Here is a 24,555-nt window from a genome sequence, read left to right on the forward strand (position 1 = left end):
AAGGGAAGTGTACATAAGTTTGCATCAATGAGTCTGGCGTTGTGTTTGTATACAGGCCAGGGCCATCTCATTGTACATGCTAAACACTTTGTCCATCTGTATATATTGTATGTCACCAAATTATTGGTGTAATTTATTGACCTTTTGCTTATTTCATTGTACAAAGTGTATTTTGGTTCAATTGATGGAAATCTAAATGTTGTCTTGCAATCACTATGAAGGTTGTCAGTGGAAATTCGATTTTGCCATACCTGGTTAAATAAAGGTTAAATAGAAAAATACATACAATAATTTCCAGCTATATGCCAAGTTTTCTGTGTACATAATTTTAATTTGGAATGAATTTTACTGTTTTTATTTAGTATTTTTATGAATGGGTGAGTGTCATCAGAGATTGTTTAGTTGAGACTGGAAAGGAATCAAGACATCCCGCTACTAGGTAGTTTTCAATTTTTGTTTCACAGTCAGAACAGATACTGCTTCTCAAACGTTGGTCCCACCACCCTAAGCAGACCGGAACTGTACATGTTTTTCGTATGGCAATCGGCCTGAGTGGGACATCTTTGTTTGTGATCATCTTTTGTTTTGGAGCCGGGCTCACGTGGATGCCATAGTACCACTGCTGATGATCTCCTGACTGCCTGTACAGTAAATAGTGCAATTTGTAGGTCTCTTATATCTAAAAAATAAAATGACAGTTAAACTGTGGATTACTTTCTCTCAATGGGGTTTATTTTTTATTAAGTTTATTACTTACTTAGAATCCATAAACATTTTCAAGTGTTCAGAAGATGATAAGCTGCCTCCTAGGTGGGATGACCAAAGCGTTAGAGATATCGCTATATCCCTCCGCGGTTTTTTGATCTCCTTTCAGACTGTTTTGGTCTTTTCGTTGGTAGCAACGAAGAGAGAATCCGAGATAGCTAAATATTCAGTTTGAGAGAATTCATTTACATTATTAGAATCGAAAAACTAATTGACAAGCGCCTTAATTCACATATTTATTACTTATGTGCAATCTGCGCATGTTGTCTTTTAAAAAAGCGTTACTTTCTGTTTTAATAGGAATTAACTTACAAAGATTGCTAGCCTGTTATTTGCTAAGTTAGCGTTCCTGTAGCTAATAGCTAGCTAGCTAACTTTAATAGGGTTTGAATCAGATGCTGGAGTAGCTAAGTTAGCAAGTTGACGTTAGCTTTTGCTAACTGTTCTTTAAAATAGCTAGCTAGCTAACTAACTCTTAAATATTATATTGCCGTATTTTGGTTGCAGTCTTTCTGAGATATTAGGAATACATCGCACACACTGTCGTTTATGGGATCATCATGTCAATGAAGCAGGCCGGTGGTAATCGCAAACCCGGCGGTGGCAGCAGCGGTGCTGCGGCTGCCTCTGGTGCCGGGGGAAGTGGCGGACGACAGAATTTGGGCAGGTCTGTGATTTAGATTTTTGGATACATTTTAGTTTTTAATGATTATTATCATACCAACGTTTTGAAATTAAACCTTTCTAATGATCCTTCTAATTACAGGAGTTGACATTTCTGCCATAACTGTCAAACGTGTGAATGCAAATTTCAGTGGGGCCTGACTGCTAAACCAGCTAGCTAGTTTAGTAACGTTACGTAGTTGCCGGTGGTGAGCAAGTTTCTGGACAGCCAGCTACTACCTAACAGGGCCTATACTAATGGGGCTGTTCATGTACACGGTTTCGTAATGTTTTACTAGCCATGTCCCAAGAGAAATACCGTAGCTATTTTTCTTGCGTAGGTAGCTTGCTAGTTAGCGTTTTGAATCCATATCGGTTCGTTAGTTACTTAGTAGTTCGTTTAGTGATAGTAGTGTTGACAAATTAGTTAGCTGGTTAGCTAACCGTGGTTTGTATCATGTGTTTCTTGCTGTGCTGGATATATACTGTCAAGTAGATGCATTTGCGGACAGAAATCAAGATTAGTGTACATACGTAGATGGTAGCCATACAAGCTACATTCTTCACTAGATCTACTATTTTTGCTGTATAACACGTTCATATAATTAATGCCATTGCGTCAGCGCCAAATTCATAAGTCAGTATAGAGGGACTGTAAAACGTAGTATTGTTTTCCTTCTATAAGTCAGTATAGAATGACAGCAATACTACGTTTTACCATCAACTCTTGTTGAGGGATGGGAACTTTGACACAGAAGAGCGTACATTAGTAGTGCCAACCTACACCGAGTCACAGCAACGATGTTGCAATAATTTTCAAGTTGTGCGTGCGAGTCTGCATTCGGCAAATAAAAAGGGGGCGGGGCGGGAGTTTGTTGCGAATTGAGAGACCTAATTCTTGCTTTCAACTTTGATTATGTCGTGGTGGTGTGTGGTTGTGCCCTTTAAACATACAACAAAAGCTATAGGTTCTGGCCCATGCAGATTCTCTGGGGTATTTTTATCCAAGTCACAAATTCCCTCATCCAGAAATACGTTTTTTTGGGGGATAGTAAAGTATCTAATGTACACCCCATTACAATATTTTGCCAGACAAGTGAAACAGACCCATTATCACTACATGGTATATTAAGTAAGTCAAAATTTTGATGAAGTTGCATTGTGTATTTGGATATGAAAAGCCACATGAAACAGCCAATGAATCAATTTAATTGTGGCAGCAAATATTCCACTTGATGATTTTGACCTTTTTTTTTTTTCTCAGGGGACGGCACAATGCTAAAGTTAATTCATCAGCAGTAAGTTAACACTTTCATAATTTATCATAGTTCCATGTACATTTGTTATTATTTGAATTGGGCAGGTGAAGTTGCCAAATGTATAAAACGTAACTACTGTACACTATCATCCAGTTGGCTCTTGGTTTCTTTATGGAAGAGAAAACCAAATACTACGGCTGCACACTTTCCTTGGTTGTCACAGACCTAAGTAATTGCTGTAGTCTTCTTTGGTGGTGGTGTTTTGTCTCAGGCTCTCCAGGTTGTTGTTTTTGAATTTCTTGGTCTTTCGTGTCTTTCAGGTGGTGTACAATGGCGTATATGCCAACATACGGATGGTGGATGTATTGACGTCTGTAGTGGTATGTTTCCCCACTGCCCACCCATTCTCACTCGTAACTTATGGAGGATGATTTGCATATTAAGCTAGTAACAGTCACACGTAGGTCCTCCCACATGTTGTTGCCCTTTGTAACCCGCCCTCGGGGCAATAAAACCCCCTTTGATGTACTACGGAGTTAGATTTTTCAGAAGCACCTGTTTTGTAGGACTAAAGCGGCCTGTAGTTTGGCTGTTTAACTGGATATTATTCTAAGATATTCTTATGAGCGTTTGGTCCCGACTGCCCGTTAAGTTAGTTGCTAAGAGGTGGCAGAGACGAGGGGAGAAATGTCACCTGGACAATGATTTGAGTCATGTATGTCTTTCCTTATTTCCAGGGAACCAAATGTGAGCTGAAGGTTAAAAATGGACTGGTTTATGATGGAGTTTTTAAAACATATGGTCCTGAGGTAAGACTGGTTTTCCCTGTTATTTGACAGGAAGTCAAATCATAGTTGTGGCAGGAACTGAGTATGAACTGAGCCCCAGCATATTTAAGATTTGTAGGTATCATGAAATGTGGTTTACACCAAAAACCCAGTCTTAACTGACAAGCAATGTGCAGTTCAGCCATCTTGTCTATTCAGTTTGATTGCATGACTTGATTACTTAATGCTCATAATCATTTTGCACCGATAACAATCCAGATAAATATCACAACAAAACCATATTTTCCCTGCAAAGATGAGGCTAATGTAATTGATTATAGGCATGGTTGATGGAGCTCTATCCTAATTTTTACACTCTTTGTCCGCCCAGTGTGATCTGGTCCTGGATGCGGCCCACAGAAAGAGCCCTGAGTCAAGCCTGGGTCCGCGACAGGAAGACATTGTGGAGAGCATCATCTTCAAGCCTTCTGACGTGGTGGTGGTGCACTTCAGAGACGTGGACCTTAATTTTGCCCGGAAAGGTACATTTTACAGTCGAGACCTGTACTCTCCAGGTTGTCTCTGTCTTCTGGACGTTCCTCACTTACAAAGATAATTTGAGCTGACCAGATGCTCAAACAAATTCTTATTTGTTGGCCAATTCCGAGGTTGCTTATGTAAGAGGAGTAGAGCAGTGCGCTAAATCACTTGTGCCTGAATGCTTCCTCTGTGGCCAGTCGTTGAGGAATAATGTGAGATCTTGATTGCACCAAACGTCTCCCAGCCTCTGCGGAGGTAGTCAATGAAGCTGAATGGAATCCCATACATCTAGATAACACCTAAACCTGCTGGCCCCCCTCACTCTGATGTGACCTGCTAGTCTCTCTTGGGAGTTAGTGATGTAATCCACTAGTAATATGGCACTGCATGAAGGAAAATTGGTACAGGTCCAAGCTATCCCACAGCTCGTCCTGAAGAATCCCTGTGTCCAGCAGGTTGTTGTCAGCAACCTGATGTTTTTTTCCTGGCTAACAAGAGAGAGGCAACACTTTAGATCCGTGCAAACCATAGCCATGTATTGCACCGGACTACAACAGATTCGTAAGCGACTCGTTTGGTTTGTAGAGGAATTTAGCTACGTAGTAGTGCTGAATTATATTGAATCGCGATTTCTTTGACAAATATTGCAGTTACGGTTATGATTTGTGTTTTTCAAACATACAGTATCTCACAAATCATCACATTTGTAAATATTTGTTTATATCTTTTCATGTGACAACACTGATGAAATGACACTTTGCTACAATGTAAAGTAGTGAGTGTACAGCTTGTATAAGTGTACATTTCCTGTCCCCTCAAAATAACTAAACACACAGCCATTAATGTCTAAACCACTGGCAACAAAAGTGAGTACACCCCTAAGTGAAAATGTCCAGATTTGGCCCAATTAACCATTTTCCCTCCCTGATGTCATGTGACTTGTTAGTTTTACAAGGTCTCAGGTGTGAATGGGGAGCAGGTGTGTTAAATTTGGTGTTGTCGCTCTCACACTCCCTCATACTGGTCACTGGAAGTTCAACATGGCACCTCATGGCCAAGAACTCTCTGAGGATCTGGAAAAAATAATTATTGCTCTACATAATGATGGCCTAGGCTATAAGATAGCCAAAACCCTGAAACAGAGCTGCATCACAGTGGCCAAGACCATACCATGGTTTAACCGGACAGGTTCCACTCAGAACAGGCCTCGCCATGGTCGACCAAAGAAGTTGAGTGCACCTGCTCAGCGTATGAGTGTATCCAGCATTGCTGCAGAGGTTGAAGGGGTGGATGGTCAGCCTGTCAGTGATCAGACCATACGCCGCATACTGCATCAAATTGGTCTGCATGGCTGTTGTCCCAGAAGGAAGCCTCTTCTAAAGATGATGCACAAGAAAGCCTGCAAACAGTTTGCTGAAGACAAGCAGAATAAGGACATGGATTACTGGAACCATGTCCTGTGGTCTGATCAGTCCAAGATTAACTTATTTGGTTCAGATGGTGTCAAGCGTGTGTGGCGGCAACCAGATGAGGAGTACAAAGACAAGTGTCTTGCCTACAGTCAAGCATGGTGGTGGGAGTGTCATGGTCTGGGGCTGCATGGGTGCTGCCGGCACTGGGGAGCTACAGTTCACTGAGGGATCCATGAATGCCAACATGAATTGTGACATACTGAAGGAGAGCATGATCCCCCCCCTTCGGAGACTGCGTCGCAGAGCAGTATTCCAACATGATAACGACCCCAAACACACCTCCAAGACGACCACTGCCTTGTTAAAGAAGCTGAATGTAAAGGTGATGGACTGGCCAAGCATGTCTCCAGACCTGAACCCTATTGAGCATCTGTGGGGCATCCTCAAATGGAAGGTGGAGGAGCACAAGGTCTCTAACATCCACCAGCTCCATGATGTCATCATGAAGTAGTGGAAGAGGACTCCAGTGACAATCTGTGAAGCTTTGGTGAACTGGAAAACAGTGGTGGCCATACAAAATATTGACACTTTGGGCCCAGTTTGGAGATTTTCACTTAGGGGTGTGCTCACTTTTGTTGCCAGCGGTTTAGACATTAATGGCTGTGTGTTGAGTTATTTTGACTATTTAATTTACACAGCAAAGTGTCCTTTCTTCAGTGTTGTCACATTAAATGATATAATCAAATATGTGACTGGTGTACTCACTTTTGTGAGATACTGTAGGTGTAAACAGCGTAGATAATCTAATTCAAAAGCAGTTCATTTCCTCCATAATGTGCTATTAAACTGAATAAAAATCATCCGGTATCGGATTGAGGGGGCAGCAGCTCCAGCAGGGGACCCCAAACTTCCCTTTCCCGAGCCACATTTGCCAGCTCTGTCTGGGGGATCCCGAGGCGTTCCCAGGCCAGTGTCGAAAGATAATCTCTCCACCTAGTCCTGGGCCTACCCCGAGGTCTCCTCCCAGCTGGACGTGCCTGGAACACCTCCCTAAGGAGACGTCCTGGGGGCATCCTTACCAGATGCCCGAGCCACCTCAATTGGCTCCTTTCAATGCAAAGGAGCAGCGGCTCTACTCCGAGTTCCTCACGGATGGCTGAGCTTCTCACCCTATCCCTAAGGGAGAATCCAGCCACCCCTCTGAGAAAACCCATTTCTGCCGCTTGTACTCGCAAGTTAAAGTTCAGTGTTTTCTAATTTACACTGATTACCAATTTGAATGTGCATCCTCTGTCAAAATATTAGTTTAACTGCTCATTTAATGCAATAGCGTAGCGTTTGCTATGTTTGTCCCGTTGCCATGGCTGGTTAGGCAAAATTTCGGTTTCCAAAAACTTTTAATGCTGTTGTGTATTTGGGACAATATCTTGGTGCCACTCGCTAACTTGAAGCAGACGTCTTCGCTAGCAGTTGCAGTGTTAACTCAAACTAACATTGAAAGAACATCAATTATTTAAAGTCCAGGAATTTAAGTAACCTACAAAAATACCTTCAGCACCCGCAAGAAAAACAATAACCGATGTACGGTGCATGCCTGTTGCCTCATGTGAAGCGAGTATCATTCATCTTTTTTGGAGCAGAAAATCACCTACGTTGGAGAATTTTGCATATTGCACATGTCAATATTGCAATTTTTATTTAAATGTGCAGCCCTACTAAGTAGTTGGCTAATAGCTAGCTAAGTGTTTGAAATGAAAATCTGTGCGTAAAGTGGTTCTTCAGGAGAGCTAGCAAAGCCCCATGGTTTGGCTGGGTTAAGGCTACCTGTCTGTAATCACTGACCCGTTGTTCCATGTCTTTCTCTCCTAATGGTTGTAGTCTCCACTGACACAGGTAATATGTCTGTTTTCTGTCCTTGCACCCTTTCTGTTGTTGACATACACATTATTAGTCCTTACATAGGTGAGGGCCTAAACATCAAAACCTCAGGTGTTTTGAAGGATGTGGTGTCAGGGTGCTCTTGGCTCAGCTTTTTTAACAGGTCTCTCCCAAGGCCAAGAAACCCTGTTTGTTTCCCACCCATTCAAACAAAAGCATGCACAAATGCTTTTAGTTGCTTTGGATCAGTGTTGTCTCTCTGACATTTATTATAAGGGGTGATCTCTATATTGGGTGTCAGTGACGGTCATGTCTAAAACGTGAATTGGATTTGAGGGCCTATCGCCACCTAGCACGAGTGCACAGTTGATCATTCACATTGCCAACACGCGTGCATATTACTGACACAGGCGCTGTTCGTACTGCAGGGGCATGCGCTTTATCGAAACACGTCAGAGCATATTGTCAGTTTTACAGTTGGCATGTTTTTTTTCTTGTGACTGCTTCCTGTGCACGCCAAACCCCGCCCCCGCCACTGAAGCGGCACTGCTCCTCCTCACTGCTGGTTTACCTGCTGTCCTTATGGTCAAATGCGGTCAGCCGATTTGCTCAGAATGAAAAAGATTCTGCCAGTTACTTTGCTTTCAACAAAAGTTTTTTTTAAATTTTTTTTTTTGATTTTTCCTCTCTTCACCCAGGTGTTTTGATCTATATATCACACAGACTTTTTGTTCATTATTTGTTCACAATTCATAATTTTTTTGAGTGTTTCGTGTAGCCCTCCCTGCCCAATGAAGCCTGCTCTGTAACACCGGCTCATTCATTATTTTGTGACAGGGCTGAATGAATCTATTGGAAAAATGCTAATGAAGTGGTCATTACATAGTTCATACAGAAAAGTAATGTTTAATTGTATTATGATGAAAGATGACCTCTTAATTCTCATCCGTCTCACCTATCTAAAATGTGTCTGGTGCAGGCTCAAGTACTCCTGTTGTTGATTGAAGGAATTCGGTTTGGTGCTATGAAAGACATCTGCCTTTTGTTTGCCTCTGGTTCTGGGCGTGTTGAGTGTGCACCAGGCGCTGTGAAGTCAAGTGTTCAAACCGTTGTCTAAATGAAATACTCTTGACTGCCGAACGGATTACAGCTGGAGTGTGGACCAACTTACCTGTAAAAATCTGCAGCCAGATAACCGATGAATACTAGATTCATTTGTCTGCAGTTAATTTGGCCAAATTATACTTTTGAATAGTAATTTGTCTTGGTATTCAGTAAAACCTAATAGGCTCTGCGTTGTTGGGAAACTAACAACATTGTGTGGTGAGCAGAATCCAAACATTTATATTTATTCAAGACGAAACAGAATTATTTAAGAGAAGGGCCAGGGTCGAGTGTTTGACCCACCTGTATGTGCATGTTTTTCTGCTGACCCTCATTGGTTTCACTACTCATTTCCCTGGAATCAATCCTATGATTTTGCTACTTCTGGGCTGTGCCTGTCTTTAATAGTCAGCCTGACACCACCGACACTGCAGAGTGTGCCTGGATCTTAAAAACTGTGTGTGTGAAAGACATCTGTGTTGGCATGCATGTCTGCTCTATAAACGTGTGTGTGTGTGTGTGTGTTGTTGCGTGCAGAAAGTTTCACGGACCCGGGGGTGAGTGGGAGAGTTAACGGGGAGCACAAGGAGAAGAGCCTGGAGCCGTGGGACGGAGGAGACCAGCACCGTGCCGTGTCTGACAGCCTGGAGTCTCTGGACACAGATGTGGTATTCCATCCCCTCAGTGCTCTTGTGTGCTGCCCCCCACAATTTATTGGGGGGGCCAAGATCCCCCTTGGTGCTGATCTGGGATCAGTTTGTAATGTTTTCCCACACTCACGGTGAAGGTTGGGATTTTGTGAGGCGGTGCTGATCTCGGATCAGTACCTATGGGAAACCTTGCGGCGTGTCTGCTCTGTATGCCTACATAATCTGACCTGGAACCTGTGTCTGCCTCTCCAGTCCAACGGCTGGGACCCCAATGACATGTTCAAGTACAACGAAGAGCAGTATGGCATCAAATCCACGTATGACAGCAGCTTGGCCACCTACACGTAAGAACCTCACTCCCTTTATACAGCGACGCGTGCGTGCGTGCGTGCGTGTGTGTGTGTTGGGAGACGGGCGGGTGCGTCTTAATGCTGCTTCTTTACCTGTCATTTGTAGGGTTGCCCTGGAGCGTGACACGTCCGAGGAGTTCCTGAAGCGCGAGGCGCGGGCGGCCCAGCTGGCGGAGGAGATCGAGGCCAGCTCCACCTTCAAGGCCCGCGCGGCCCTGGAGAATGACGAGCGCAGCGAGGAGGAGAAGTACACCGCCGTGGTGAGAGGAGAGCGGGAACCGCACCCCCTCAACAGGTGGGTCTGTCTCTGCCGCTCGTAGAAACGCCTGGAAGTCTTGTGAGCGCACGTTGTCTTTCCCTACACTGACACAGTCCGGGGAAGATCCCAAAACATGAGCTTGAGACACGCCGTGTGTTGTCGGACCAGTTGTTGCCCTTTGATGAAACTGTGTGGGAGGTTTAGTTGAGGACAATCGACCAGTGTTGTTGTTGTTGTTGTTGTTGTTGTTGGTCGGCGCTGTGCAGCGTGTCTTGGTTTATCTTTGCTCAAGGTACAGTAGTAAGTAGCTAGCTTAACCAACATGTGTGGCTGTGGCTTCTGTTTCCTGACTGGTTGAACGTGATCTAAATGCTTAAGGTACTGTTCTTGTCAGACTGATTTAGACCCTGTCTTCACTCCGACTAGGATGAGGCTTGGCAAGAGGTGGACATTAGAGGAGTACTGATATATTGAGGCCATATCTGAGGCATCGTGCAGCTCGGGTTCCATGTGGACCTTGCGGGCTGGCGTTGGCTGTTTTCTGGTTTGACGGTGTGTGCTGTCACTCCTGTCACAGGAAGAGAGTGTCTCCCAAATGACTCCTGTGAATGACAGTTTAGGTTTCTTTTATGTCCCTCTCTAGAGAGAACAAATACGTCCCCCCGGGTCAGAGGAACAGAGAGGGGATGTCCTGGGGAGCGGGTCGTCAGAACTCCCCCAGGTTGGTCCAGGGCGTCGGTGGTCCTCCAGCTCCTCGGCCTGGTCCCCACGACTACAGCCCCAGCTCTGGAGCAGACCAGCGGGTTGTCAACGGAGGTGAGGGACTCCCGGCTCGCTGGAGTGTGGAATAACGACTTTAATGAGGGGCCAGTTTGTCAAAGATGGAGGATCTCTGTCCCTCGTTTGCAATGTCTTTTTGTTTTAGTTAATTTCCATAGTGGGTTCGATTGTACATTAAATGCTCAACTTTCCGGGACTGCTAGTACTCTGTCAGGTTCCCTTCATCCTTCATTGCTTCTTATTTTACTGAATCCATATTAAAGTAAATTGTTTATTTCCTGAGTTGTTTTGTTCTGTATCAGAATTTCTTCATTTTTCACTGTTTTCATCATCAAATCTCATCAGAGTTATTTTTCTAAATGAGCTATTTCTAGCCCTCTCAAACCTTAACTATTTTTTTCTCCTTGTGTCAGTTTCTTTCTGCTTGTGGATCTCCACTTCCTCATTAATTGTCATCCATCTCTGTCTTTGCTTTCTTTATCCCCTTATTTCTCCTTCTCCGCTCATTGTCATTTGTCCCTATCAGGTGCCACCTCCTGGCCATCGCCCTGCCCGTCTCCCTCCTTGCGTCCTCCTTGCCGTTACCAGTCTGGCCCCTCCTTTCTCCCACCCAGGGCAGTCACGCCCACCAGGCCTCCCCCCAGAACCCCCTCGCGGCCCTCTAGGCCTCCGTCTCACCCCTGTCCTCACGGCCCTCCAGCTTCCGTCTCCTCTATGCCCAATAGACGCATGTCCTCCGAAGGTAGCTACCTCCCTCCCAACTGAGTGGTGAACACAGAGCTATGTGCACCGCTGGCCTGGTCTCACTGACTGGATTCACTGGACTGGGTTGATTGGACTCTGGATTCACTGGACTGGGTTGATTGGACTCTGGATTCACTGGACTGGGTTGATTGGACTCTGGATTCACTGGACTGGGTTGATTGGACTCTGGATTCACTGGACTGGGTTGATTGGACTCTGGATTCACTGGACTGGGTTGATTGGACTCTGGATTCACTGGACCGGGTTGACTGGACACTGGGCTTACTGGACCAGGTTGACTGGACACTGGACTGGGTTGACTGGACACTGGGCTTACTGGATCAGGTTGACTGGACACTGGACTGGGTTGACTGGACACGGGGCTTACTGGACTGGGTTGACTGGACACTGGACTGGGTTGACTGGACGCTGGATTTACTGGACAGGATTGACTGGACACTGGACTGGGTTGACTGGACACTGGGCTTACTGGACCAGGTTGACTGGACACTGGACCAGGTTGACTGGACACTGGACCGGGTTGACTGGACACTGGACCGGGTTGACTGGACACTGGGCTTACTGGACCAGGTTGACTGGACACTGGACTGGGTTGACTGGACGCAGGATTTACTGGGCTGGGTTGACTGGACACTGGGCTGCTGTTGTTTCTGCTTACTCGTCATTACACATACTACAGTGTGCTGCTTTTAAGTCACAGCTTGATCTCCTTTTTCTGTTGTTTTGTCTCTGTCCCCTCTTTCTCTGTCTCATATTGCATTATGTTGTGGTTAGTGACTGCGGATGGTTGGGTCACTGTCTTACTCAGAGTGATTATCACCCGGGTGTGTTGACGACTGTTGTGTTGGTGGAGGAAGGACGCTTTGTGTGTTCGTGTCAGCATTCGTCTGTCGTTTTGGGAAAAACGTTCTGTAATATATTGATCTATGGATGTCAGTAATTGGCTGAGGTTGGACCACAGTGGTGCTCCTTCATCCATCTGGCTAAACTATGTGACCCCCCCCCAACCCCCCCCCCAGGTCCTCCCAGGATGTCCCCGAAGACCCAGCGTACTCCACGCACCCACCGACCAACCCCCGGGAGTAGAGTCCCCCCAGGAGGCGACTTCATGCCCCACAATGCTGCAGGAGAGGCCCCCGTGACCCCTCCGACCCGAGCCAGCCCCTCGGGCGGGACCTGGTCTTCCGTCGTTACCGGAGGTCAGTACCACTCTGTCTCTAAGGATGGGGAGGACAGAGAGGGCAACGTTTCCTCATCTCAGCTGTGATAGCTGCGCTAAGGGAACGAGCTCACTCTGGTTGTCTGCATTTTGGTTAACGGCGTTTGTTGCTGTTCTCAAGCACACAGACCTCGCTCCCCTCGGCAGAACAGCGTGGGAGGGGTCTCCCCTAGCCCCTCCTCCCTCACCTCGCCTCAGACTGGGTCTGCCTCTGTGGAACCTGTTACCATGGCGTCAGCCTCCTCACCCACTGCTGTTAGCCCTTCTCCCAATATGCCTGCCGCACCCTTAGCAGAGGGTAAGTCTGACAAACTTCCTGTCTGCATGCTCTGAAGCTGTGCCTTTTTGTATCAGAAGCATTAGAGCAGCATTAAACAAGGCAGATTGGCGGGCCGTATTTAACCACCATAGAACTGAACACGTCTCGCCCCACTTTTCCACCTCTATGTAGTGAAAGAGTGCCGGGTCCAGGAGACCAGACAGAACTCCCCTACGGCCAATAAGGAGAACGTGAAGCCCCTGGGGAGTCCCCCCGGTGTCAGAACCTCCAAAGGTCTGCACCGTCGGCACGGCTTAGATTTAAAATACAAATGTACATTGCATTTTCAAGTCCCAAATGCAGCTCTGCTTTTTTGTGTCGGTAAAATGATTCTGGTTCCTGTCTGTATTTTGTGTGGCTGTTTTCTGCAGGAGCCCCCTCCATGGCACCAGATCACAGAAAACAAATAGACAACTTAAGGAAATTCAGTGAAGATTTTAGGGTGAGTTGGGCCTCCACGTCATTAAAGCTGTTGTTACTTGAGTGCCAAAAGCGTGAGAAACGCCATTTACAAATCAAATGGATGGTTATGCATTTATTCTGCAAGGTATTTTTGTTACCAAAAAGTATTTTTTTTAAATCATTTTTGGCTCCCTCTTACACTTTTCTTCTATCTCTCTCACTAATTTCCCTTTTCCTCTCTTTCTAAATAAAATGAAAAGAAAGGGCTGGAATGTTCATGGTTGGTGGTTATACTGTATTTGTATATTGTACTTTAAAATTATATATATTAAAAATACTTACGGCATCATGTAATGTCCCTCAGGCTATGTCAGTTATAGATACATTCCAGTTATGTATCTATAACTGGCATATACACCGATCAGCCATAACATTATGATCACCTACCTAATATTGTGTAGGTCCCCCTTTTGCTGCCAAAACAGCCCTGACCCATTATGGCATGGACCCCACTAGACCTCTGAAGGTGTGCTTTGGTATCTGGCACCAAGACGTTAGCAGCAGATCCTGTAAGTTGCGAGGTGGGGCTTCCATGGATCGGACCTGTTTGTCCAGCACATCCCACTGATGCTCAGTTGGATTGAGATCTAGGGAATTTGGAGGCCTATTCATAACCTTGAACTCATTGTTGTGTTCCTCAAACCATTCCTGAACCATGCTTTGTGGCAGGGCGCATTATCCTGCTGAAAGAGGCCAATGCCATCAGGGAATACCGTTGCCATGAAAGGGTGCACATGGTCGGCAACAATGCTCAGGTAGGTTGTATGTGTCAGTGACATCCACATGAATGGCAGGACCAAAGGTTTCCCAGCAGAACAATGCCCAAACTATCACACTGCCTCCGCCGGCTTGCCTCCTTCCCACAGTCCATCCTAGTGCCATGTGTTCTCCAGGTAAGCGGCACACGCACCTGGCCATCCACATGATGTAAAAGAAAGCGTGATTCATCACACCAGGCCACTTTCTTCCGTTGCTCCGTGGTCCAGTTCTGATGGTCACGTGCCCATTGTAGGCGCTTTTGGCAGGCAGTGGTACTGGGGTCAGCATGGGGACCCTGACTGGTCTGCGGCTACGCAGCCCCATACGAGACAAACTGCAATGCAAAGTGTGTTCTGACACCTTTCTATCAGTACCAGCATTAACCTTTTCAGCAATTTCAGCTACGTTAGCTCATTTGTTGGATCGGACCACACAGCCCAGCCTTTGCTCCCCACGTGCATCATTGAGCCTTGGCCGCGCTGTCGCCGGTTCACCAGTTTTGCTTCCTTTTCCTGTCGCCGGTTCACCAGTTTTGACCACTTTTGATAGGTACTGACCACTGCAGACCAGGAACACCCCATAAGGGCTTTTGGAGATGCTCTGACCCAGTCATCTAGCCATCACAATTTGGCCTTTGTCAAAGTCGCCCAGATCCTTACGCTTGCCCATTTTTCCTGCTTCTAACACATCAACTTGGAGGACAGAATGTTTCTGCCTAATATATCCCACCCACTGACAGGTGCCATGATAACGAGATTATCAGTTGTATTCTTCACTTCAGTGGTCATAATGTAATGGCTGATTGGTGTGTCTATAACTGGGATATGCACTATGACCAGAAGTATGTGGACACCCATTCATCACACCTATATGAGGTTGTTGGACATCCCAATTTAAAACCATGGGCATTAATATGGAGTTTACCCCCCCCCCCCCCCCCCCCCCCCTTTGCAGCTTTTGCAGCCGACACACTTCTGGGAAGGCTTTCCACAAGACTTTGGACTGTCTCTGTGGGAATGTGTGTCCATTCAGCCAGCACAGCATTTGTGAGGTCAGGCAGATTTTGGCTGGGAAGGCCTGGCTCGCAGTCACCATTCCCATTCATCACAACAGTGTTCAGTGGGGTTGAGGTCAGGGCTCTGTACAGGCCACTCAAGTTCCTCCACACTCACCTCGCAAACAATGTCTTTATGGAACCTGCTTTGTGTACAAGGGGCACAGTCACGCTGGAACAGGAAAGGGTCTTCCGGGGAACAGTTGCCACCAAAATGGAAGCACCCCATAGTCTAAAATAGCCCAAACCCTGAAACACAGCCCCCAGACCATTATCCCTCCTCAACCAAACTTTACGGTAGGCACTATACATCCTGGTAGGTAGTGTTCTCTTGGAATCCACCGCACTCAGATTCATCCTTTGGACTGCCGGATAGTGAAGCGTGAATCATCACTCCAGAGAACATGTGAACACGTTTCCATGTGGCGGAGCGCTTTACACCACTCCAGCTGACATTGCGCATGTTGATTTGAGGCTTGCTTACAGCTGCTCGACCATGGAAACTCATTTTGTGAAGCTCCCAACGCACAGTTCTTGTGCTGATGTTGCTTCCAGAGGCAGCTTGGTACTCTGTGGTGAGTGATGCAACTGATGATAGGCTCTTCAGCACTCTGCAGCCCCACTCTGTGCTTTTGCGTGGTCTACCACTTCATAGTTATAGTGACTTACAGTTGACTGGGGCCGATCTAGTAGGGCAGTGACAAACTGACTTGTGGCAAAGAGGGCATCCTATGACAGTGCCTCATTGAAAGTCACTAATGCCTCGTTTCCCCTGGTGCCAAACACTGGTGTTTTACCCTAAAGTCCAGAAATGTTTCGGTTTCCATTGACCTAGGCCAGCGCCAGTCGACCACTAGGCCCTGGCTGAGTGGCCCGGCTCTCGCTTGGGACTTTAGGACTTAGGGCGAAGTTTGCGGATTGACGCGTTACATGCTGGGAAAATGTGGCATGTTGTGCTATTCGAATAGTGATGTGTGGCCTATCATTTGCTTAGTCTTTAGGCTTCTGGTAATGGTTTTCCTCCAATCTAACAAACAGATCCCTGATAATATAAAGAAAATAAAGCAATACTACAGGGAAGCAAAGACTTAAAATGGAAAGAGTTGGAACGACCGAAGGAGATACGATGCCATCGACTCAGTAGAAAAACGGTGCAATGAGACCGAGATGTAGCCTGCAGAACCTACAACAACCCGCAATTATATCAGAATTCTCCCAAATCCTATTAAATGTAGATAGTTTTTACAAACGACTTAAACTAAATTAATGTATACACTGGCTTACTGTGCATTTGCAGGGTCACGAGTGTAGGGAGCCAGTCGCAGGAGTTAAGGGAAAAAATGATTTTATCTAAGTTCAAATGCCGTATTATAAACAGAGTATGGCGTTATTGCTTATTTTATTTTAGTACCAGAAAAATATCGCCTTTTATTTTTAATAACTGGAAAACAAAGTCCCCACCTGAGCCCCTCCTTAAGTCCTTGGTACCAAATGTATAGTTGAAACAGGAAAGTCTAGCGCCAACATTAGTGCGATTCACTGGTGTAGCCCTGGTATGGGGGAAAAGCACCAGTGGAAATGCAGCATAAGCTCTTCAGTATGACCCATTTGACTATGGAGATTTTATGGCAATGTGCTGGATTTTATGCACCTGTGAGCAATGGGTGTGGCTGAAACACCTCAATAATTAATAGGGGTATTGATTGGGATCACTTTTCACACTGAAGGTGAATGGCACCTCTGTTTCTCCTCTGTGGCAATGTCTTTCTGGTTCTTCCTTTTTCTTTTGTGTGTGGTCACTGAATCTGAGGATTTGACTCTGTCCGTCCTCCTCTTCTCAGTTACAGCCCAGCTGCAGCCCAGACCCACAGTTTGAGCAGATGATGACCAAGCCTCTGAGGGACGGCGCAGAAGAGAAACCCAAGGAGCTTCCTCTGGACAAGGGTTCAGAGGGGCCTGAGGGCCCTGTGGCCCCGACTGGCAGCAGCAAGCCGGGCAGCCCCGAAACCCCCTCCTCTACGGTCTGTCCACCCTCCGAGCAGAAGAGGGGGCCCGATGTCACCTCGCAGGGTGTCCAAACGTCTGCATCAAACTTCAGCGGAAGTGCCAAGCCTGAGGAGAAGGAAGGTCAGGATCCAGAGTGAGTGTCTCCGGCCAGCTGTTCCATCCCGTGGCTTCAAAAAGCCTGGGGCAAATGTTTTGACCTGCCACTCCACGTTGAAGGAATAGAGTTAACTGTTCTGTTTTCATTTTCTTTCGATTCCCAGGCAAATCAGGAAGTCGACTCTGAACCCTAACGCTCACGAGTTCAAACCCCGCGTCTTCACTCCTCAGGTCGGTGGCCCATACTCGCTCCTAGTCACCCCTTGTCACCTCCGCTAGACGCCCCTGTTCCTTCAGGACATGTAATGACTTTAACCCTGTGTGACCTCCAGCCCAAGCCGGCAACCACCCCGACCCCCCCGCGACCCCAGGCCCAGCCCAGCCCCTCCATCGTGGTGCAGCAGCCCCAACAAGTCTACAGCCAGACAGTCTGCTTCCCCCAGATGTACCCTTTGACCCCTGTCAGCCCTGGAGTCCAGGTGAGACCCTGCGCGTTTACACACCCTACAACTAACAGAAGAACCGTTCAGAAGCGGAATACTTGTGTATGGGAGGTCAGACCTCCCATAATTGGTGTATAACTGGGCTTTGAGTTGCTAAGTGGTGTCCTCAAATATTTAGTTGACCTCCTGTGGTATGTATGTGTGTGTGTGTGTGTGTGTGTGTGTGTGTGTGTGTTTGATGTTACAATTGGTGTTGCTCTCAATGCACCGTTGAAGCTAGTAACAACGCCCTAAGTCGTTCTCAAGTATCTGTGTGCATGACCTTTAAACGTTGATTTTATTTACTTTCGCCTCACCTACTCCTCTCGGGTTGCGTCTCCCATTCATCTCTCCTCTCGCCATTGCTGTGTTGTGGTACAACAGAAAGGATCATAGCATGTCAGTATGAATCATCATGTCTCGTAACAACAGATATAATTGTGTTCTCGAAATGAGTCATCAGTTTTGATGCCGCACGTCTGTATTTAGCCGGTCCTTGTGTTAGAGTAGACACCGTTTCCAGTCGATGTGTTACGTGTTGTAAGAGACCCTCTCTCACGTTCCCTGTGTGATGTCATGACAGGCCGGCCTACTTGCCTGTCTGGGCTGACATTCCAGAACACCTTGGGTGCGTTTGATTTGCTTTCCAACTCATGTTTTGTCTGAAAAATGTATCTCTCCTGGCGTATGCACGCTTGCCTTTTCACTTCTGTCCGGCATCACCTAAGAGCCGCACTAGAGTCACCGCTGTCGGGCGTCGCCATCCGCTGTAGATGAACACCTGACGGCGTGTCTTCTGTGGGTTTCTGGTGTAGAAGGTTAGGTTGACTCGACGCTGTTGGCATGGCAACACTATGCCTGTACTGAAGCTCTAGGGTTAGGCCTTAAAGCCAGTTGTGTTTTGGCACTGGCCCACTTCAGGGTATTGTAGAACTTGGCAAAAGCAGCTCGAGACTAGTGAACCCATTGTACACAGTTTGTTTGATGTATAGATCGCTGGATCTGTGCTGTCTCAAAGCACATATATTAACTGCATAATAATGAATTAATCAAGGCGTCTGTGGTTTGAAGTTGCTCTAAGAAATGCTTGGTGATCCAACATCGGTCACTTGAGAGAGAGAAAACTATCCTGTTGAAGACAGCAGTGTAAAAAGTACGAAGTCCCTTAGGTGTGGTCACCATTTAAGGATGGTTTTAACGGAAGGCCAAAATGTCCAGGTAAAGGGAGTTCATAACTAGCCAGTGATTATTGAAATTCTGATCAATTAAGGTCACTGAGTAACTATGGACTCCCAGTACCTGGTCATTTAGGTCTTAATTAGGAACTTCCCTAAAATGGGGAACACTGCAAAGTACGGTGTACTTTTTTCACATCTGGTTAAATACACGAGTAACTAAAATGGTTCTTTGTCTTTCCTCCCTGTCCTCTCTCTCCATTAGAAAAGCATTATCTGGAAGGTTTGTGCATTTCTTAAGCTTCTCTATTTATCTTTTACCTTTTTTGTCCAAATCCTTATGAGATGTATTGCTTGCTTAAAAATGTCCCATCAGATGTTGGTTTGCCAATTTCTTATTGCAATTGGTTCCAGTTGTCTTCATCACGAACAGGACATAACCTCATCCTTTGTTTTAACTGCTTTCTTAGCTTAAAATCACTTTTTACACTTGACATAAAGACTTTATTTATACTCGCTCATATTTTACAAACACTGATGAAATGCAGAGCAATTCTCTCATCTTTGCATGTGAGCAGTTATTTCTGTTTGATTAGCCTGCATTGGTAACACTTTATTTTAATGTTTTGCTATAAACCATTTATGGCATTTTTAGTGTGCTTATCATTTAATCTTTTCTCCCATATTTTTATGTCATTAGGTAATTTACGACTGTATGTATGCACTATATTTCCTTCAGTATTTTTGTTTTATGCATATTCTTTCACCAGGTATTAAGGGGATGCCCTTTTTGTCATAAATTACACTGGTCACTCAAAAACATTAAGCATTAAATCTGTCCACTTTAGATTAAGATCTTCAAAAACACATTATTATAGTTTATACTGAATGATATTGAAATGTGTGGGTGACGGTTAACTCGTTATGAATGCCTTATACATGGTTTATAAGTGTTACCCCTGCATAAGTATCAGATGAATGTCAGACCAGAAGTGCATGGTTCAGCCAGGTTAGTAACGTGGGGGTTATGATGGGGCTCAGTTGGATAGGTGGGTCTTAGCATGTGTTTTCTGGTAAGAGGCCGGCAAGCTCACCCGTCTTCTGACTCCATGGGGCATGCCGTTAACGGGGGAGTTTGGGTGGGATGAGGAGGCGTTTTCAACCTGATGTGTTGGGTAAAGCTGCTCCTCTGATCTCCTCCTCCAGTCTCCAGCCATGTACCACGTCCAGGTGCCTCACATGACCGTCAACCAGTCCAAGACCTACAGACCAGGTAAAGGTGAGAGTCCTCCCCAGACAGCCCTGTCCCCATTGTCTCGGCCCTCTTCACCAATCAGCCAAAATGACTAGGCAAGGCTTGTGTTTGAGTTTAAGAGACGGCCCAGACACACACGTGGTCATCAGGGGAACACAACGAAAGTTAGACCATATGCTGGTTATATTGGTGGTACTCCTCAACAGGGTCTTTTTTAAAGATTAATTTCTCAGGAATTTGTTCTTGATTGATGGAGACGGTGGGTAATGACAGAGGAATGAGCAATGGGCTGGATTGAACGCTGTACTGCTGGAGTACATGTTCTCTTGAGGTCATGGCCTTCACCGTGTGCATGTGCGTGCGTGTGTGCGTGTGTGCGTGTGCGCTCCGTTGTCTGCCGCAGTATCCAGCATGCCCCAGCAGAGGGCAGACCAGCACCACCTCCCCCAGGGGGGACCGGCCATGATGCACCCTGCCTCCGCTGCGGGTCCGCCCATCGTCGCCCAGAGCCCCGCCTACTCAGCCCAGTACTTCGCCTGCAGCCCGCCGCAGTTTGCCGGCCAGCAGATGGTGCCGCCCATGTCTCACTACCAGTCCCAGGTGAGAGTCGGCCGACCGGTGAGAGGCGCCCGTTAGCGCGACGGAGTGGCGTCGTGGTGCTTCTCTGACCTTTCGTGTCGTCGTCCCCCAGGCGCAGCACGTGTTCGCCCCGGTGATGCAGGGCCAGGCTCGGATGATGGGCCCCCCGAGCCACGGCCAGCCGGGACAGCTGGTGTCCTCCACCACCACCCAGTATGGTGAACAGACACACACCATGTACGGTAAGACACGCCCATCTCTTAATCCGTGTGTTTGTTTGTTTTTTGGCATCACCCCTCAGGTTTTACGTGAGAGGCGGTAAGCGTGTGATCTGTGTTACTAATTTTAACCTGTGGTTTTTTTTTTTTTTCTGTGGGGGGCGGGGCGACTTCAGTATCACAAGGCCCCATGCCGCCGCAATACGCCCACCCCAACGCTGCCCTGCACCACCACCACCACCCCCAGCCATCGGCCACGCCCACAGGCCAAGCCCAGCAGAGTGGGCAGCACGGGGGCAGCCACCCGGCGCCCAGCCCGGTTCAGCAGCACCACATGGGCGGCCAGCAGCAGATGTACCAGGCCCTGGCGCCCACGCCGCCCTCCATGACCTCGGGGCCCAACCCCCAGTCCCCCCAGGGCAGCTTCCCCTCCGCCCAGCAGACCCTCTACATCCACCCCCAGCAGGTGCAGCATGGCTACAACCCCGCCCACATGGCCCACATGCAGCAGGTGAGCTCCACCTTCAGAAGCCCCCCCCTTCACTCTGAGTACATGCTATTTATGCAGGTTAGTGGTCACGAAACGCATCACTTTTAATGGAGTCACGGTCAGTAATGGGTGAGGGAAACTCTTTCTACTAATTCTCTGTCGTCGTCGTCCCCCCAGGCCCACATGCAGTCTGGGATGGTGGCGTCCCACCACGGCACCCCAGGTCATCCTCAGATGATGCTGATGACCACTCAGCAGCCAGGCGGCCCCCAGCCCCAGCTTCCCCAGAACGCCCTGAACCCCATCCCTGTGTCCTCCACGACGCACTTCTCTTACTTGACACACCCCCAAGGTACGTGCCCCCCGCCCTCCGTCTGTCCCCGCGTGCCTCAGTAAGGACCACTTTCTGGCTTGACTGAACAGGCTTCAGAAAGGCCTTTTGTGAGGAGGGGCTGTCTCCCCTCAACATTCTGATGGTTTCCGTAGCTACCGGCAGTGTTCTGGGTAGCCAGCAGGGGGCGGTGCAGATTGCCTCGGCGCTGCTCTGGGAGGACGGCTTGCAGAGCTGCCTTGTTGAACTCTAGCAGCTCCTTGTGGAGGCTTGGTGAGACGTGCGTCAGAGGGGGTTTCTCAAATGTGGACAGTCGCGGCTCAACAAAGGCCATGTTTGTGAGATGGACGTCACATGAGTGGAATGTATGGATGTACAGGAGCTCTCATCCCTCTTGGATGGATTTGAGTTTTTGCAGCTGATCAACACAACCAAGCCCATAATGTCAGTGAGAAAGTCTGCTAATGCGTGGGAATTAATTGCAAATATAAAACAGAAAACGGTTGATTGCGTAAGTATTCAGCACTTGATTACTTACTGAATGAGCGCTGGTTCAACCAATTGTATTTAGAAGTCATTTCACAAGTGTTTCACATGATTGTGCAAATAAGGTGTGCAAATAAGGTGTTTCGCATAATTTCAAGTTAAATGCACTCATCTCTGGGAGGTCCCACAGTTGGTTAGTACATTTCCTAATAATTACATCCTGACATAGGACGATTCAAAACAAATCCGGAATAAGGTTCTTTAAAAGCACCAATCAGTGATAACCTTTCTTCACCATTGGATATCCACCTGTGCACACTAAAGTATATTATTAATAAATGGAGAGAATATGACACAACTGTGCATCTGTCTAGAATTGGTAAGCCCAACATTGCACATCACGAGAACACCATCCCTACAATGCAGTGTGGTAATGGCAGCATCATGCTATGGGGATGCTTCACACGTTAGCTTGTGAAGATGCATGGACATTTTGTGAAGATGGAGGGCTTACAGGGGATACAGAGAATTCCTGTAGGAAAAACCTACTGAAGAGGCCTGAGACTTGGGAAAAGGTATCTTCCAGTAGCACAATGACCCCAAAGCCAAAAAAAACTAAAACAAGAGGGTAGTTGTCCTGGAGTAACCCTGTCAAAACCTAGATGATTGTGAACACAGTGGCTTATTTGTTTTTTTAGGTAGTTCCTAGTAGGGGTATTTGATTCTTACCCTACAGGGGCTGGGGCCTGCAAGTTTTCTGCGCTATCATTGTGACCCACCTGGCATGCTCCTGGTCTAAGAAAGTCCTGATTTAAAGGGTTGCGATGGAATAAAAAATGGGGTTCAATGGAATTTAAAATGGAGTGGAACTGGCTTTGAGGGGCCATAGTTGAAAACCCCTAATATGCAGATTTTGGAGAAGGAGTGTTTGTTTCAATCTAAAAAAATCTACAAGGGAAATTGCCCCCCTCCCCACCACCATATTATGTAAAAACCCTGGAAAAGGTCTTTGGACTCTGAATTGTACGCAGCAGTTTGTAGTCTAATCACCAAGCCCACATCATAAATGTTTTTTGTTTCCTTGTCCATGTAGTGCAACAGCACCACCAGCTGTAGGGAGCTGCAGGGAACATGGAGCCCCACCAACAACCCTCCCCCCGAGTCTCACGGAGAAGCCTCCACCCGAGTCTTCATGGAGAAGCCTCCACGCAGCCCACATTATGCTACCGTACATCTTCCCTCCCAGTCCTGAAGAATGTTCAACTGATTGGTTCAGTGAACGGAGTTTCTGACGATCTATAGTTCTACTGATAACTGAAAGGTGCCCCTCAGTTCTTCCCTACATATCTTTGAGAGACCTGCAAAGGGTCCCTATATGAAACTTGATTCAGCTTGCCGATTAATGAATTGAGAGTGGGGGGGGACTGGAACTTGCATTTTGTCTGCACCTTGATATGAAAATTCTTCCATCTTAGACAGTATTAACGTGACTGTTTAATAACTGCTGTTGCTGCTGCTATTGCTGCATTCAAGACTTCAGAACAGATTCTAACCAAACTAAAATACATCTTCCTGTAATTAATAACAAGTTTGGTCTAAAGGACAGAAACATTATTTATGAATGGTGGCTTAGGTGATCCCACTTCTCACCTGACCATTGTGTAACTTTTAAGTGAATATAACTTTTACTTTGTAGATAATATAAATAACAAAAAAATGAGAAAAAAAATATAAAAATAAAAACGTTTTAAAAACTGTATAAGTGTTTATTTTGGGAGAGAGTTTTTGTTCTGTGAAATCAAGTGTATTGTTTTTTTAATTGATTACTTGTGAAAATACTGAAGTACAGTATAATGGTGGTCTTGATACAGAAAGATGGAGTATGGGACTGAAGACCTCCCTGTTTGTGTTCTTGTGTGTATATTTATATTTGCATAATATATAAAATCACTATCATACCTCATTTGGAATTTCATGGCCAAGTTAGAAAGCGAGTGTTTCTGTTGACAGTGGCTAAAAATCCCAGAACGGGTTTTTAAGTTGAAAGTAAATGTAAAAAATAAAAATTGCTAAGCAAGCGTCTTAAGAATTGTCATCAGCCAAATTAGCTGTTTAAGTACTAAGCACAGTTAAATGGTTTGACCATTAACATTTCTTTTTTTTGTTTGCTTTTTTAAATGTATTAACTTCATTTTAGCAGGAGAGGTCATGCTGAGACCAAATCTCTTGTGGATGAACCCTGCACCAGCGCAATTATTAAGCAATAAAAAGTATAGTGAGCACCCCCCAAAAAATGTAAACGAACAAAATTCATAACATACAAATATATCTGAAAGATTAGCTAATTTTACCGTCTGGTCACTATGAAAGTGCCTTGTCCAGTGCTACAGAACTAATTCCACAGCTGTTCAGCTAATTCTAATCTGCTGCA

At 46.3% G+C, this 24,555-nt stretch overlaps 1 protein-coding gene across 11 annotated transcripts; it reads left to right on the forward strand.

Annotated features, from left to right (window-relative positions):
- Positions 1-871: 871 nt before the first annotated feature.
- atxn2 (ataxin 2) lies at positions 872-23,872 on the forward strand. Of its 11 annotated transcripts, none has more exons than XM_013136903.4 (25): positions 872-1,432; positions 2,693-2,726; positions 3,008-3,067; positions 3,425-3,496; positions 3,846-3,996; positions 7,285-7,299; positions 8,926-9,056; positions 9,291-9,382; positions 9,495-9,683; positions 10,291-10,463; positions 10,954-11,169; positions 12,212-12,391; positions 12,533-12,709; positions 12,863-12,964; positions 13,102-13,172; positions 16,847-17,145; positions 17,273-17,339; positions 17,441-17,587; positions 19,031-19,048; positions 19,972-20,044; positions 20,424-20,620; positions 20,712-20,841; positions 20,994-21,385; positions 21,485-21,659; positions 23,218-23,872. In XM_013136903.4, the coding sequence occupies exons 1-25, from the start codon at positions 1,326-1,328 to the stop codon at positions 23,238-23,240; spliced, it is 3,291 nt and encodes a 1,096-aa protein (XP_012992357.3). In that variant the 5' UTR covers positions 872-1,325; the 3' UTR covers positions 23,241-23,872. The 11 variants fall into 11 exon arrangements, with proteins under 11 accessions (XP_012992357.3, XP_028980209.2, XP_028980205.2 ...); XM_029124376.2 differs by having other exon boundaries at positions 873-1,432; positions 20,994-21,328; XM_029124372.2 differs by having other exon boundaries at positions 873-1,432; positions 19,972-20,038.
- Positions 23,873-24,555: the final 683 nt, after the last annotated feature.

This window comes from Esox lucius, chromosome 13 (genome assembly GCF_011004845.1).
Source record: "Esox lucius isolate fEsoLuc1 chromosome 13, fEsoLuc1.pri, whole genome shotgun sequence".
Lineage (NCBI taxonomy): Eukaryota > Metazoa > Chordata > Actinopteri > Esociformes > Esocidae > Esox > Esox lucius.